The sequence below is a fragment of the Erpetoichthys calabaricus genome, chromosome 15 (assembly GCF_900747795.2).
Source record: "Erpetoichthys calabaricus chromosome 15, fErpCal1.3, whole genome shotgun sequence".
Classification (NCBI taxonomy): Eukaryota; Metazoa; Chordata; class Cladistia; order Polypteriformes; family Polypteridae; genus Erpetoichthys; species Erpetoichthys calabaricus.
The window spans coordinates 12,417,895-12,436,049 of NC_041408.2; the positions used below are offsets into that span (position 1 = coordinate 12,417,895).

Sequence of the window (18,155 nt, forward strand, 5' to 3'; positions counted from 1 at the left end):
CCTGTCCTGTAAAATAAAGACAATGGTGTCTGAATCTTCTGGAAACACAATTTAACAATGTAATTCTTTTAAATGATGTAATACTGTTCTGCAGTGAATATCTAATTATGACAAAACATCCATATTTAAATGATTGGTCATCATCTGCTGTAAATATCCTGGGTATGGATTATTCCAAACCAGTAAACCCCCGATTCTCTAAAGAATCGCAAATGCAAGAATGGCAATCAGTTTCTATTACCTCCGATATTTGGAGGAATGACACATGATGGAGGGTGGGAGTGTCCTGGTAAAGTTTTCATTGAATTAAATACATATAATTGTACTAAAATTAATCAATTTATTAAAACAAAAATTGAATTTTAATTGTTACATCATTTACGTCCAAAATGTCTTTGAGTTGTTGCACTTATAAATACAAATAATATCGGAGTGGAAAGGTTTAAATGAAGTAAATTAGAAACAAAACATTCATAAAATGGTAAATCCAAAATAGTTAATCAGACTCTGGGAAGCCACTGGGTTTGACTCTGGGGCGCTGAGGTGCTCTGGCGCATGCGCCTCGGTGCGTCCTGCGTCCACCGTCCGTGCATATATTAATAGGCGCCTTCGTTCATTGTTTTTATCCATACAGGCTCGGTTTTGTATTTCTAATCGCTGAGCTCTTTCTTTTTGGAGCCGTGACTTCTTTGCTTCTGGTGTTTCTGAAGCGCGTTGTAGGAGCCTCCGTTTATTGTTTTAATCCATGCGGTCTCGTTTTTGTTTCTCTGTGGCTGTGTCGTTAGGTACAACTCTTACTTTTAATACTGAATTACCGTTATGTGATTCAAATATGCCACACTGACTGCTGGCACAGTGGATTAGAGCAAGTTTACTTTCCAGGTTGTGTTGTTTGGGTGCATCTATGCGGTCTCGTACAGGTTGTGTTGTTTGGGCGCCACCTGCTGACTCTGGGAAGCTGCTGGGTGTGACTCTGGGGCGCTGAGGCACTCTGGCGCATGCGCCTCGGTGCGTCCTGCGTCCGCCATCCGTGCATATATTAATAGGCGCCTTCGTTCATTGTTTTTATCCATACGGGCTCGTTTTTGTATTTCCGTTAGTTGAGCTGTTTCTTTTTGGAGCCGTGACTTCTTTGCTTCTGGTGTTTCTGAAGTGCGTTGTAGGAGCCTCCGTTTATTGTTTTAATCCATGCGATCTCGTTTTTGTTTCTCTGTGGCTGTGACGTTAGGTACAACTCTTACTTTTAATACTGAATTACCGTTATGTGATTCAAATATGCCACACTGACTGCTGGCACAGTGGATTAGAGCAAGTTTAGTTTACAGGTTGTATTGTTTGGGCGCCACCTACTGACTCTGGGAAGCCGCTGGGTTTGACTCTGGGGCGCTCTGGCGCATGCGCCTCGGTGCGTCCTGCGTCCGCCGTCAATGCATATATTAAACTGTCGTGTAGTAATATAGATACTACATATTTGTCAATAGATTATAATAATAATAATAATATACCACTTTAGAACAGGTCATCCACGTGAAGCTAAGCCTGTTCAGGCCCAGGCAGTGCTTGGATGGGAGACCATCTAGGAAAAGCTTGGGCTGCTGCTGGAAGAGGTGTTGGTGAGGCCAGCAGGGGGCGCCTACCCTGTGGTCTGAATGTGGACCCCAATACCCCAGTGCAGTGACAGGGTGGAAACTGTACTGTAAAAATGGTGTCATCCTTCAGATGAGACATAAAACTGAGGTCCTGACTCTTAGTGGTCATAAAAGATCCTTCGACATCCTTCACAAAGAGTAGGGTGTATCCTGATGTGCCACCACAGCCTAGTCACTCTGGCACCCTAATGATCCCCTGTCTCTAACTGGCTAACTCTCTCTCTCACCACTTCATCACCTAACGGCTCATGGGTGGTGAGCATACTGACATCCAGGTGGATGCTACACATTAATGGTGGTTCCCAAATCAATGAACCACTTCGAGTAGTGAGAAAAGCACTAATTAAATGTGAATTTCCCATTGGGATTAATAAAGTATCTATCTATCTATCTATCTATCTATCTATCTATCTATCTATCTATCTATCTATCTATCTATCTATCTATCTATCTATCTATCTATCTATCTAAATGTAAAGAATTCTATATATACTGTATATATTGTGACGCCTGAGTCGTTGTCTTGCACCCCAAAGACGAGGCAGAGTCTCAGTACTTTAGCCAAACCGGCTTTTATTCAATTTGAAACAGGAACAGCAAGGTTATTTATTGTAGTGGGATCCACCATTCTATTATACACAGACAGAGCAAGCAGGCAGGGCCAAAGCCAGGTGTAGCCAAGTTATAATTTTCCCTGCATTACCCATTGCGGCAGTTGTGTTTCTGCGTGTCATCCCATTGGGGAGAGTCTCAAAAGAGTGTGGCAGTCTCACAATATATATATATATATGTATACTTTATTAATCCTTAAAAGGAAATTGTCTTTTTGAATGACCTTTGAGGGTCAAAGTGTAGGGTCAATAATAACAACAACAGTAATAATAATACTAGATGACTAGTAGTAAGCATAATAACTGAATCTGGCAGAAGAGTGACAAAGTATACAGTATAAGAACAAAAGAAATCTGACAAATGGGAGGATACCATTCAGTCCATCAAGCTAATAGCTAAGCTGTCCCCATATCTCACCCAGATTCTTCCTAAAGGTTCTCAAGATTTCTCCTTCAGCTTCATGTCTCGGTAGTTTGTTTTTAGATTCCCTCAACTGTTTGCTGCCAATGTCTGGGAAGAAGTGAAGACTTATCGCTGAAGATTACCTTCCCGTGTTCTTCCAGACTATTCAAACAATTCAGATGCAGATATTGATTGTGAGCAGTCAATGAAAAAATGCCATAAATTGTTTTACCAGTGACCCTGTTTGCCAAATTTTTCTGTGAAACTTTGCTGTGTGACTTTTTTTATCCCAGCATTACATGATGCCCTGCGGTGGGTTGGCACCCTGCCCAGGATTGGTTCCTGCCTTGTACCCTGTGTTGGCTGCGATTGGCTCCAGCAGACCCCTGTGACCCTGTGTTCAGTTTCAGCGGGTTGGAAAATGGATGGATGGATGGACTACATGATGCCTGATGATGTCAGCATGACATCACAGAGCTGTAGCAGCCAATGATGGATGGGGATGTCACTACCTGATCTGCACTACAAAAAGGCAAAACTGTCTTCAATTTTTACTGTGTCAATTTGTTGCTCAGTTGCTAACATATGACAAGAGGTTGCTAGGGGTGTGGCCCAGAAGTTGTGCTGGATTGCATCATCAATGCATTTGGGGCGGAGTGGTGGCTCTGAGGCTAAAGATCTATGCTGGTATCCAGAAGGTTGCCGGTTCAAATCCCTGTCACTGCCAAAATAGATGCTACTCTACTGGGCCCTTGAGCAAGACCCTTAACCTGTAATTGCTCCAGGGGCGTTGTACAATGGCTGACCCTGCACTCTGACCCCAAGGGGTATGCGAAAACTGACAAATTCCTAATACAAGAAATTGTATAAGGCGAAATAAAGAACAAAAAATAACTTTATAAACTGGCTTCACAACCTCATAAACTGCCCCAAATGGTGGATGTCAAAAGTTCTCTTGTGCACAATTAGTGATGGAGGATTCAGGAACGATTCATTATTTTTGAACGTCTCTTTTCAGTGAGTCGTATGAATCAATTCATGAACAGACTGATTCCAAACAGTTCAATAGAAGTGCTGAATCACATGCATGATCTTTTGCTTCATATGCAGATGTCTAAGCCACATGTGCAAATACTGCCTCTCTGATTTCATGATTCTCGTGCAACTTCATTTATGATTCTTTGTTTTGTACCATTTTTTACATGAATCGTTTTAAACAGATATAATCACATAATTTTAAACTAGTTCCTTTATGCCCCTTTATACATTTAACAAATCAGTCACACAAAATTAAAACTTATATAAATATTTTTCTAATTTTTTAACAGTTACTTGCCTTCAGCTTTACTTCAACACTTTTTTACGGCTCACGACTTCAGCATGTGTCATTCACTGATTCTTTCAAGTTGGAACTGAATCATTAACACAAGAGCAAGTCTCACGATTCTTATTAATTTGATTCGCAAACTGAATCATTACCCGAAAACGAGTCCCTCAATTCTCATTCATTTGATCCATAAGCTGAGCTATTACCAGAGAATGAGCCTCATGATTCTTGTTCATTTGGTTTGTGAACAGAATCACTACCCAATCACAAATCTCACAATTCTTCTTCATTTGATTAGTGAACTGAATCATTACCCGTAAACAAGTCTCACAGTTCTCATTCACTTGTTTTGTAAACTAAATCATTACCAGAGAATGAGCCTCACAATTCATGTTTATTTGATTTCTGAATAGAATCATGACCCACGAACGTGTAGCACAACTCTCATTCATTGATTCCCGAAAGGAATAATTACCAAAATAATTACCGAGTCTCACAATTTCAGTTCATTTGGTGTGTAATCTGAAACTTTACCTGATAACGAGTCTCACAGTTCTCGTTCATTTGATTTGTAAACTGAATCATTACCTCTGATCATGGCGCACAACTTTTCTTCACCGATTCATGAAATTAATCATTACCCGAAAACAAGTCTCACAATGCTCATTCATTTGATTTGTAAACTGAATCATTACTTGATAATGAGTCTCACAGTTCTTCTTCCTTTGATTTGTAAACTGAATCATTACCTGAGAATAAGTTTCACAGTTCTTGTTCGTTTGATTTGTGAACTGACTCATTATCTGTGAGCATGGAGCACAGCTCTTATTCATTGATTCGCGAAACGAACCATTGCCAGAGAACTAGTCTCACAATTCATATTCATTTGATTTGTGAACTAAACCATCGCCTGAGAATGAGCTGAACAATTCTCATTCTCATGTCTCATTTTAGTTATTGACACAGGACAATGAGTTATCAGCATATTAAGTATTGTGACAAGAAGAGACCCGAGACATTGCAAAGGTTTGGGGCAGCCACCCGTATAATCTCTATTCTGGCTGCAAAAAGTAAAAGTTGCAAGCAAGTAGTTGTTACAAGCCAGAGTCCAAAACAGAACTGAACTTAAGAGGAAGGGAGTGATGTTTTATAGGGAGTCTGGGGGAAGTGATGTCATCCTCGGGGCCGGGACTGGAAGTGATGTCATCCTCGCGGGCCAGGACTGGAAGTGGTGCGTCTCGAGCTGAGGTATTGGCTCCTGGTGGGATTTTCCGGGAAAGGTCTGCAGGAGACTTAGAAAAAGAGTTAGTGCACCCCACCACCCCTTGGGCGGGCGTTATATACTTAACATCTAAATCTCCTATTCACACGTGTGTGGCAGTATATAATGTATTATCTCTATATATAATCTTCATTTGGATCTTGATCTTTGTTTGTCCGTGAATGAATTAGAAGAAGCACTAGATGGCAGTAGAGAGACAGCTAAAACATAGGCATTGCATTAAGAATCTCCTCCAGGCTTATACTAAAGACTGTAGTACTCCAGTCACACCTCAAAACACAGACATTCAAACTAAACAAATTGTGCTTTAAATTAACTAATCTTTTTATATAATCATCATTTGGATCTTGATCTTTGTTTGTCCGTGAATTCCACGCATGCGTAGACCACCTTCCAGTTTAGTACGTTATTGTTACTCACGGATGTCAACAATGTGCCGGAATAACAAAAGGGGTGGTGGACAGTGTTACGCTGGTTAGCTCCTGAGGCCTGGTTAGAGAATGAGATTGCCAAAGATAAAAGGTATGTGCCTACGTAACATATGAATGAAGGAAAGACAGTGGGCAAAATGAATGACGACGTAACAGCATGTTCCGGAAATAATTATTGTTACGTTGTAGCCGGCGAGTGCTGCGCGTCTCACAGTTGTACCGTGGCTTGCTCACATGTCAGTGAAGTGATCCCTATTTATGCTTTAAAGAGCCTGGATACCTATGTGTCCCCCTTTTATAACCATTGCTCCGTGTGTATTGCCTTACTCTTTGGATTGCCACAAAGCAACCTTCAAGATTGGAGAAAGGTTGAGAAGAGATCGTGAGAGGAAACGACAGCGTCGTGAAAACGAAGCGGACTGTGAACGGAGAGAAGCAGAAATGCTCCTCCACCACCACATAATTACTATTCAGACAGTGATTCCGAGTAGGCCGTTCCTATCAAATCAATGTCCAAGGGTGTTGTTTTGTAATTTTGTTTCCCTTATAAAAAATCATAATGCTGTGCGACGAAGGGCCCAGTTCACGACTGGCAGCCGCGTTTAAACAGGGAGCCCTTCACAGACAACTTTAACACGCGCAACGTAGTTGGGCGCACATGGCTAGTACTTAATAATGTATTAATATATTAGCAGTGTGATTCCCCCAAGTATCCCAAATGAGCTGTCCTTGAATGAATCAGCAAAATTGATTTGCTTAGTTCAGAAGAATGAAATAATAATAATAATTGGGATTAATAAAGTATCTATCTATCTATCTATCTATCTATCTATCTATCTATCTATCTATCTATCTATCTATCTATCTATCTATCTATCTATCTAATAATAATAATAGTAGGTTACATTTATTGAGCGCCTTTCACAAACTCAAGGTCGCTTTACATACATCCATCCATCCATCCATTTTCCAACCCACTGAATCCAAACACAGGGTTATGGGGGTGTGCTGGAGCCAATCCCAGCCAACACAGGGCACAAGGCAGGAACCAATCCCGGGCAGGGCGCCAACCCACTGCAGGACACACACACACACACACGCACACCCATACACACCAAGCACACACTAGGAACAATTTAGAATCGCCAATGCACCTAACCTGCATGTCTTTGGACTGTGGGAGGAAACCAGAGCACCCGGAGGAAACCCACGCAGACACGGGGAGAACATGCAAACTCCATGCAGGAAGGACCCGCTTTACATACAGAGTAAAAAAATTTACAGAGATGACAAAAGTTTGTAGAAGAGGAAAGTTTTCAGTTGCGATTTAAACGTGCAGAAACAGGAGCAATCTCGGAAGAGAGTTCCAGAGTTGAGGTGCTATAGCACTGAAGGACCTGCCCTCCCAAGGTGCAGAGTCTAGTGCGTGGGACAGGAAGGAGATGACTGCTCGAGGACCTGAGAGAGCGACAAGGAGTGTAAGGAGCTAGTAGCTGAGTGAGGTAGAGTGGGGCTAGGTTATGTAAGGCTTTGAATCCTTGATGAAACTGGTAACCAGTGAATCTGGGAGAGAACAGAGGAGACGTGAGCAGAATGCTTTGTGTGGCTGCGGAGTTCTGAATGTGCTGTAGCTTCTGTGTAGATTGTGTTGGGAGGCAGATGAAGAGGTAATCAATATGAGACATTATGAAATAATGAACCAGAGTTTGAGCATCAGACAAGGACAGAAATGAATGGAGGCGGGCAACGTTTTACGGAGATGATTGAATGAAATTTTGAAAAGAGACCTAATGTGTAACTCAAAGTTAAGTGATGAATCAAACAAAACACCAAGGTTTCTGACAACAGGAGCAGGTTTGCCAAGTGGATCATCAACAGAAACAGAGAAGTTGGATGCCTTAGAAAGTTGGGATTTTGGACCTACCAGAAACACTTCAGTTTTATTGCCATTAAGTTTGAGAAAGTGATTTCCATCCATAGCTTAAGATCACTGATGCATTCAGTGAGTGTGCTGGGAGGTGAGTCTGTACTAAGATATTACTGTCTATCGTCTGCATAACAGTGGAAGTTAAGGCCATGTCTGTGAATAATCTGTGAAAATTCAGTAAAGTGAAGCAAAATCCCCACTTCTGATCTCAAATAGTTGATTTCTTTGGTTTCTACTCTTTATTTTGGAGCTGGCCTTGTCCCTTGTTTTGATGAAAATGCTACTTGTGTTTCTTGATCTTTCTCATCTTTCTAAGCCTCAGTCTGCATTCATTGATGGTCTCACTCAGGCATCGGTCTATACACATGAGTGGGACCATCAATGCCTTGTGTGGGACAGGCTCTGAATTGGAGGAAGCGCTCTTGGGCACATTGTGCTGTGATTTAGTCCATTTCCAATGTTTTAAAGATCAAACCTCACAAATAATCTTTTGAAGGAAGTTTGTGACTGGTGTTAGGAATCAAATCTAAATTCAACTAATTCTTTATTTTAGTTATCACAACAGAAAGGAGGACTTGGATGGCCAGCGTCTAACTTTATATCCATTTCTCATTTTTATTTTTCTCATTCGTTTCTTGGCAGGTCAAGGCCACGTCGACCAAAGAAAATCAAAATGCGGCCAGCAGGAGGCAGACCAGACGTCAATCATCCCCGTGCACCAAGTTATCGACAAAGTGAAAGGATACTGCTCGGTCCGTTCAGATAATTTCTACAAGAATATTTTCATGTCTGACAGCTTCAGCCACAGCACTAAATTCTAGGAATGTGTACTGCGCATGCAGCTTGTGTCACAGTTGAGAACTTCCAAAAATATCATTGGTACAAGGTAGTGAAAACTTATAACGCTACAAAAGTTTGAACAAATAGTTTAACGCTCAAGTTTATAATTTGTTAAAGTCATTTGTATTCTGCTACCGGGAGAGTTTTCCCTGATTTATCCAGTCACGTCAAAATGGCAAAAAAGCCAAAAATTATTTAAATGGAACAAAACCATAACATATGTGTTTTAATTTATAAATTTATAATCCATTCCATTTTTAAACATAGAATCGGAGCAGAAAAAAATTGTGCCTTATAATTTGCGTAAAGTGAAGGAAATACGTGCAATTTTTACACTTTACATTTTCAGGGAAGGACACTTATGCCAAATTTAGGTGAATTGTTTTTTTTTTTTTTTTCTTTTATGAAATATTTAGCAAGAAATTGATCCAAAATAATGATGCGACGGTGAGGGTAAGAGATGGGATTGAAGTTTAAGCTCTAGAACAGGGTTCCTCAATCACGGTCCTGGAGGGCCGCAGTGGCTGCAGGTTTTTGTTCCAACCCAGTTGCTTAATAAGAAGCTCTTATTGCTCAAGTAACACTTCTGCTTCACTTTAGTTGTCTCACTCGTTAAGATTTTGAACCCTTATTGCTTATTTTAGTCTTAAAAAGCCGTATTCTTGGTTTTTAATTAATGCTAATTAGCAATAACATGCGAATGACAAAAGAGACCAGCATTTCTCCATTTAGCTTGTTACCATTTACACCCCTGCGTGAATTTATCATGCACTATTGGGTTTAATTAAATACTTGGAAGGAAAGTGAAGAGAAAAAAGTGAAGGACTGAAAATTACTCCTCCATTTTAGCCTTCAAATTATTTGGATGATCTCCTTAGAAAGGGGAAGAAAATCAAGGATATGAGAATGACCTGACATAGAATAGTTAAAGCAACTAACAAGCCATGAAATTAAATTATTGGCAAGAATTGCTGTCTAATTAAGCAACAGGGTTAGAATAAAAACCTGCAGCCACTGCGGCCCTCCAGGACTGGGAATGAGGACCCCTGTTCTAGAATGATCGAGTAAAGGTTGGCTTTGGTCAATCGGATATACAGTGCATCCGGAAAGTATTGACAGTTGGGTGTTTGTTGCCCCTTAGGAAACATGAAAAATGAAGAAAAATGTATAAAACTCTGTACGTTAGGTTAAAAAAAAAAAAAAACAGTAAGTCTTAAAATCTCTCATTTAAAATGTGACGTTGTGGCCCTTTGAGCATAAAGTCCTTTCTGTGATGTCAGAGAGAGATTTTAAAGCTGATTGGTTGAAGGTGAATGAGTCTCCTTTCATTGTGTTCCAGGAACAACACAAACCTCCTGACCGTATGCGTCACTGATTTTCACGTAAAATCATTTGCTCTACAGTCGGACAGCTTGGTGTTTGAACTGTTTCTGTGGGATTTCAACTATCTGTATCTCCTTGTGAGTAAAGATCTCAGGAGCTCATCTATATCAATGATTATTCTCATCATTCTGTTAGGCCGTTGTAGACAAAAAGATTAGAAATAGGAAGGAATCAAGGCGGGAAATGAGAATGGGGAAAAAATGTAACAAAAAAAAACATGGCGTGAAGTCTTTAACCAAAAAATCATCCCAGCCAATCATCAAACCCAAAAGTCTAACCAAAAAAAGTTATCGATACCAAAGATTTTAACTATCTACACCAGGGGTAGGCAGCGTCAGTCCTGGAGGGCCGCAGTGGCTGCAAGTTTCTGTTCCCACCCAGTTTTCTTAATGAGAAGCCAGTTATTGCTGATGAAGCACTAATTGCTCAAGTGACATTTTGATGTTTTATTTCAGTGGTCTCGCTTGCTAAGGCTCCCCACCCTTAATTGCTTATTTCAATCTTAGACAGCTGCATTCACTCCTTTTAATGGCTGCTTATTAGCAATAAGATGCAAAGGATAAAGGAGCCAGCAGCTCTCCATCTAACGTGTTTCCATTCATCTGGTTTAATAAAAACACTTAAGAGAAAAATGTGACAGACTGAAAATGATCCAACCTAACCTATAACAACTTAACAGCCATAAAATTAAATAAGGCCTGAGATTGTCAAGGATTGCTGTCTAATTAAGCAAATGGGTTGGAACAAACACCTGCAGCTACTGCGGCCCACCAAGATCAACGTTGCCCACCCCTGATCTACACCACAAGGGCTTCCACAAAGTTGAACTTCAGTCTTTATACTGTCGTGCTGATGAAGTTACTTGTCGTGATTTCCAGTCATTGTGGGGTAACAACGGCGGTAAGAAATCACATAGGAGAAATAACTTAATGATGGCTTACACGGCATAACAGACAAAGGAAGCCATGACAAGAACCCATTTCTGGAGTAGGGGCCCAATGTGTAGAGTCTGTCATTTTTGTCACTGCATTGGAAGGGATTTTCTGGATCGGATGACGTTATCTCCCATCTGTTCATTGGCTTCAAAGGTGTGCCGGGCAATGTTCCAAGGCTTTATATTCTTTCTTCGTGTGCAGGCCCCCACTTCGGTGAATCATGCCATTCCAACCAAGGCAAAGAGGATATAGTTTCTTGCTGACTTTGACACGCAAAAATAGTATACAATGGCCATTTCGCAGTTGTCCCTGTCTTGTCTTCTAATGCTTGCCTAGCAGTTCTAAATGATGAGCCCCTGTGCTAATTCTGGCTTTGTGTTAGTGTAGACCAGGGGTAGTCAATCTTTTTATACCTATTGCCCACTTTTGTATCTCTGTTAGTAGTACAATTTTCTAACCGCCCACCTGTTCCACAGTAATGGTGATTTATAAAGTAGGAAAGTAACTTTACTTTATAAAATTTATAAAGCAGAGTTACAGCAAGTTAAAGCATATAATAATAATTACTTACCAAGTACTTTATGTCGGATTTTCACTAGGTTTGGCAGAATAAATCTTTATAAAACAACTTACTATAGTTAAATTAGTCAATTAGTATGTAATCGCAGCGCCGTTTGGTTGCTCCGCTACCGCCCACCATGAAAGCTGGAACGCCCACTAGTGGGTGGTAGGGACCAGGTTGACTACCACTGGTGTAGACGTTTATATATAAGACAAAGTATAAAGTAAGGCTTAATGGCCAGGAGGACAGAAAAAAAAAACATTAAAAAAATCTGCAGGGGTTCCAAGGCCATGAGACCACCCAGCCAGCCCCCAATGGCCAATCTACCTAACATAAAAGATCTCAATCAGTCTTCATGATTTTCAGGCTTCATGTGGAAGAATTTGATGATGATTGTCATCTGGCCTTCAATCCATCAATGTAAGGACTGCATGGTGCTTTGATCAGGTGGTAGAGGTGCAGATCGCCACCACAGAAAACCGGAAAAAGAACAGCAGAGAAAGTCGGGGTTAATACGGATTGCGGAGATATGATAAAAACAATAATTAAATGCATATACAGAATATCAGGGTTACACTAAAATAAAGCTATGAGAAAGACATACTGTATTACAATAATGGGTTTTTAGAAGTTTTTTTAAAGTGCTCCACCGTATCAGCCTGGTGATTTTCTATTGGTCAGCAATTCCAGATTTTAGGTGCATAACAGCAGAAGGCCACCTCACCACTTCTTTTAAGTTTAGCTCTTGGAATTATAATTATTCCATTATAGTTAGGGTTAGGCTTAGGGTTCCATTATAATTATAATTCCACAAAAAGTAACCCCTGGTTAAACTAGTCACATGTCAGTAACATCACCATTTCAGCGATTTGGGCAGGACTCAAATTGCAGAGATTCTCCAGTAATAATTACCTTACCCAGTGTCTGACGTGGGGAAAAAAATAAACGCCAGGACTCCTAGTTGTGCGCATGAAGAACAGGGGACTGAGGTATCCGCTCAGAGATCCGAAGGTGCTCTGATATGCACAATTTATTTCAAACCATGGGGATGTGTGGGGTCCCCCTAAGGAAGTGCAAACATATTGTTATAAATAAGGGCTGCTAATGTGGTCTGAAGTGATATTACGCTCCAGTAGGTATGTATTAACTAAGGGAAGAAGGGGGTATGGAGTAGCGGTGCATACCTGCTCACTCTAAAGACCGACTTCAACCCACCACCTGGTATCAGACTAATTCTGACGGAATGGGGCTAAGGTTCCATCCAAACTACTCCTGCCACTTTTGACATCTCAGTAAAGATGACAGAGCCTTTTACATTCCAGAAAAAAGTTTTAACCCTGGTTTAACTAATCCGGTGTAAATCGACACTTCAGTAATATCATCACATAGGTCCTCCATAGTACTAGGGTGTTGTACCGTGTTAGCCATTATGGATGTAGTGAGAAGTCAAGCAAAATGAACCCTCTTACTGGCTAACTAAAAAGATTACAATATGCAAGCTTTCAAGGCCCCTTCTTCAGGCAAGAAGATGTGATCAAAGAAGAAGAAGAAGAAGAAGAAGGGGCCCGAGTTGCCTCGAAAGCTTGCATATTGTAATCTTTTTAGTTAGCCAATAAAAAGTCTCATTTTGCTTGACGTCAGTGGTCCTCTGGTAATAATAATACATTACCTAGTGTCTGACGTGGAAAAATGAAACGCCAGTACTCCTTGCTGTGCGTGATGAATAAGCGGTGGACTGAGGTATCCCTTTGGAGGTCCAAAGGTCCTCTGATATGCACAATTTAAAGTGAAACGTGTAGGGTGGAGTTCCCGTAGGAAGTGCAAACAGACATATTGTTATAAATAAGGGCTGCTAATGAGGTCTGAACTGACAGCATACACTGGTACGTGTATATTAACTAAGGCAAGAGTAGGGGAATGCCAGTATGGAGTACCGGTGCATAGAAGCTCACTCTACACACAGATTTCAACTAATCCCATCCAATTAGAGCTAACGTCCCATCCAAACTACTCATGCCAGTAACTTTTTATGGACCAAGTGTACATGTTATAGTAAAGATTACAGAGCCTTTTATCTTCTATTAAAAAGTCAGAGGAAAATAACCGCTGGTCATATCCGTCCCGTACAAATTAACATGCCAGTAAAATTCTGTTATTTGAGTGGTTTGGACAGGACGAAAATTACAGAGGCCCTTGGATATTATTATTTTAGCCCACCTACTGGTGTAAAACTAATCCCATCAAAATAGTGCTTAAAAATTAAAGCGGTCCTCGGCCAATAATTACTTTACCCCACCTTCTAGAGCCTTCTAAAACTTATCCCACCTGAATAGAGCTATAGAAACTATAAAATGATAAATAAAGGCACTCTATGAAGGCAAATCCTTCCATTTATGAAAGAATATTCATCTCACAGAAACATTAATGTATAATAATGCTGATGCAAAGCTTTCCTTGCTGAAGTCTACTGTGACTTGTTGCTCAGACATAGGCCCCAATATGGAGCTTCACATTCTTTAAGACAGTAGGAGACGGTGCAGTGATGTTCATGATGGGCCAGTGCCCTTACCGTTTAGTCCAACTCAGGACACCAGCCCTGAGATTGAAAAGATTGCTGGAGTGGTGCCATCTACTTGGTTGACTTTAGCTTTCAGGAACCCCAAGTCAACCTCGTAATCATTCTGTCTCCCCTATCAAATTAAGACCGTGTAGTTCTTCTGAATGGAGAGCCACGCCATTAAATGTAAGAAGTTTAACAGATTTTCTGTGAAGGGTGGGGTTGCAGCTGATAGATTTATTTAAAACAGGAATATGACGCCACAGCCCCACAAGATTGCATCGTTGTGTCTTTTGTCCTTGTCTAACACTGGAATCATACACACCATGTTTTGTATATTTAACTTTGAAATGCATAACTGTAGAAATAAAAGCTACAAAATAGTTACTGTCTTTTTAAAATAACATTAGTACTAATATTGCACTGCCCTGTGGGACGTTCTGAGTCTTTGCGGGATCCCCTCAAAGTTGTTGGATGTCATGGCTGCCTTGAACACTAGGACTGTGAGTGCTGTGCAGAGTGGAGGCAGGACCTCTGCGGTTTTCCCAGTTGATTATGGGGTCCATCAGCGGTGTGTTCTGCTCCTATTCTGTTCAATGCTTGCATAGAATGGGTGTTGGACAAGGTTATGGGGTCCAGTGGCTGTGGGGAATCTGTTGGCGAAGAAAGATTTATGGATCTTGACTTTGCTGATGATGCTGTGATCTTCGCCGAGTCAATGGAGGCTCTGATCGGGGCTCTCGAGAGACTGAGCGAGGAGTTTGAGTGTCTGGGATTGTGAGTGTCCTGGAGTGTCCTTTAATGACCTCTTGGGCACGGCCATCAACAGTGTGTCCGTCTGCGGAGAGAGTGTCGACCTCGTCGAGAGGTTTACTTACCTTAGCAGTGACATTCATGTGTCTGGTGACTCTTCCTATGAAGTCAGTAGATATTTTGGGAAAGCATGGGGGGTCATAAAGTTGCTGGAAAGGGGTGTGTGGCACTCCTAATATCTCTGCAGAAGGTCCAAGTCTTTAGAGTCCTGGTGCTTCCTGTTTTGCTGTATGGTTATGAGACATGGACGCTATCCAGTGACATGAGATGAAGACTGGACTCCTTCAGTAATGTGTCCCTCCGGAAAATCCTTGGGTACCACTGGTTTGACTTTGTGTTGCACATGGGGTCCCAAATGAGACACATTACCTGCACTGTGAGGGAGTGTCAGTTACGCCATTATGGCCATGTGGCGCGTTTCCCCAAGGGTGATCCGGCTAATGAGATATCTTCATTGTTGTGGACCCGAGTGGCTGGACCAGGCCAAGGGGACACCTATGTAACACCTGGCTGTGGCAGATAGAGGGTCATTTCCGGAGGATGGAAGGATGTCTGCTTGTGACCAGGATCCCGAGTTGTTTTGTTGTGTGGTGGGTGCGGCAACACGCATTACCAGTGCATGGTCCCCAACCTAACCTGACATTGAGCTGTACCGATATTATAGCTGAAATTAACACTGGATTTCACAAGAACGTTCACAACCAGGAGCTTCAAGGCTGTAGCTGCAGAAGCTGTCGAGGTCAGACTCTCCACCTTTTCTGCTTTTCTCAGTAGTGTAGCAGCTCCATTATACCATATGGTTTCTTTTTTTTTTCTTCACTGGCTCACATGTATGCTTTAACACCCAAAAATAAGCAGCATAAATTGCCAGCATTTCATTTTTTCCGACTAGGCTTTAGAATTTTTTCTCCATGATATCATTCAAGGCAGCTTCGTGCATATGCACTGCGTGGTAAGAACACAAGTCAAAAATGTGAATGTATAAGTTACTCTTACAATACATCCTCAGAGGAAATACACAATAATGAGTTAAAACCTGCGGAACAGGCATTAGGTGGATGAATAGTGTAAAAAAGTTCAACATTCTTCACCAGTAAAATATTCCCGCACTGAAATTGTAATGCAATTAAGTCACGTATAGTACAAGACTTGATCGAAAAGAAATCAGATGGATTCTGAGGGCCATTATGGCCAACAAGTGCTGTCACAAGTTAAAAAATTGGGAGATTATGGTTAAATTCTGTTCAGATATTTAAGATGAAAGAACTGGCTTAGTCAAAGTTAATAATCGTTCAAAAAGTGAAAACTTAAGGCTCTGTTACATTATTTCTCGACTTTTCCAGCGATTTTTCAGTCACAGACTAAATTTACGTAATGTTAGCCAGATGAAGGCAGTTGTAGTGAGGTCCCATGACCCCAATCATGTAGTCTGACATCCACAGCAACTCATTACAACCAGTCTCCGCGACAAAATGAAACAGATTTAACGCTGTCTTGAGTCATATGCGTGTGCGTTAGCTGACAACCCATGAGCGCTTACCAAGAAACACAAGGCATAGAATGCAGCTACGCAGAATAAGGACCTCGTAAACAGAAGAGAGGCTTCTGTGTTTTACTTACCCTGAGAAAATGGGGAAAAAGAGCAAAAAAATGGGCAGAGATTTTGCCCAAAGTCGCCATACCTGGAATAGCATTTGTACAACACCGTCTCCGCCAGTCAGCCCGTTATTGGACGTCAGAAGCAGGGGCGAGCTTGAGACCCTTTGGAAATGCGAAACTGTGCTGGAAAGCTGTCATGGCGTTGTCTAATTTGTCATCCCCTGTGATTTCTAGTCATGTCTCCTCAGGTGATGAGATCAGCCCCTTACATTGTCAAATTTGACATCCCTTCTGAATAGTGTGCCACAAGCTTTAGTAAAAGAAGGAAGGGCTTCAAGGACAGAGCACAGAATTACTAAGAATTAATATATACATTTTAACTACAAGGGAGCCCCAAAAAACAGACACGGCAATGCATCACACACTGTATGAATAAAATAAAGGATTTTTATTCCACAAGGCACCTCTCTTTGCTAGTAATCATCCAACAATACAATTACAAGCACAATAAAGCAAAACAAAACAATTCTTTCTCCTTCTCTCCTCTGCTGAATGTTGTCCGCTACCTCCCGACTCTAACTCCCTGATGTCAGGCAGCAAAATATTTTTATGTCGAAGCACGGGATTGCTTCCGGAGCCACTCAATGTCTTCTGGAAAACACTTCCAGGCCGTAAGGAAAGTAGGGAGGTCTTACCATAACAGCGCCCTCTAACGAGACAGGGCAGCAATTCTGGACTCCAAATCCCAAGCACCCCTGTTGCCATATGAGAACCACTGCCATCTGACATATGGGGGATGGAACAGCTCCCGAATCTCAGCTTCCACTTGTTCGTCCATTATTTCATGCCAGCCAGACCCCAACTTATTTCTCCAAACTGCTGGCCCAGTTTGCTTGCATTGTCTTAGTGGCCTCCTGTCTGGTTATTGGCACCGCCTCTTAATTTATATATATATATTTTGTGACAGATAGGGGGCGCTGTCCCCCTTGAACCCTCGAACAATGCGTCGAACACCAGGTAAAAGTCCAAATATTATTTTATTATAATAACAAATGTGCACAAAGCACCCTCCACTCCACAATACTCAATAATTAATCAATACAATAAATCAAACACAATTCCTCCACACCACCCAGCAGCTCAGTCACCCTTCCTCCCAACTCGGCTCACTGTCCTCTTATATATCTTAACCCGGAAGTGCTTCTGATTCCCCAGTCCATGTGATTCCCCAGCACTTCCGGGTCAGGTGAAAACTTCTCTTTTCTTCAGCCCGGAAGTACATCATTTCCTCTGTCCCTGTGACTAGGACGTACTTCCCGGTTATAGTGCAAATATAAATCCTTATGCCTCCCTGCAGTGCCCTCTGGTGGCCCCCATGTTATCCAGCAGGGCTGTGAAGGAAAACTCCAAGGTCCATGATGCCCTGCTGGAATTCGGGTCATCTCCACGTTGCAGAGAGGGCTCCATCAGCTTGGGAGTATTGGCCGGGATAAGCTGTACCAGCCATATTCTACAATATATATAATATATATATATATACGAGGGTTGATTCATAAGTTTTGAGACTTTTTTAAATAGATCCAACATGGTTTGGTCAATTCCAAAGAAAATTTTTACTCACATAACCTCGTCATTTGGCAACACTTCAGTGCTGTTCAACATACTCTCCCCCGATTTCAATGCACTTTTTCATGCGATAAATCCAACGATCAAAACAGTGACGAAAATCAGGTTCAGTCAGTTGGTCAAGCCGCTCTTCCACCGCAGAAATGAGGCTGTCCCCGTCCTCAAAATCCATTCCTTTCAGCTCCTTCTTCACCGTCGGGAACAGCCAGA

General features: G+C 41.5%; 1 protein-coding gene across 14 annotated transcripts in view; it reads left to right on the top strand.

Moving 5' to 3' along the window:
* Positions 1 to 8,955, top strand: part of adgrg6 (adhesion G protein-coupled receptor G6) — a 193,136-nt gene extending 184,181 nt beyond the window's left edge. For 13 of the 14 annotated variants that reach the window (XM_051919519.1, XM_051919518.1, XM_051919523.1 and 10 more), the window contains one exon: positions 8,273 to 8,955. In XM_051919519.1, coding sequence (XP_051775479.1) covers positions 8,273 to 8,451 — 179 coding nt within the window. In that variant the 3' untranslated portion in view covers positions 8,452 to 8,955. The remainder of the gene's footprint in view (positions 1 to 8,272) is intronic. The other variant, XM_051919515.1, reaches the window with a different exon arrangement.
* Positions 8,956 to 18,155: the final 9,200 nt, after the last annotated feature.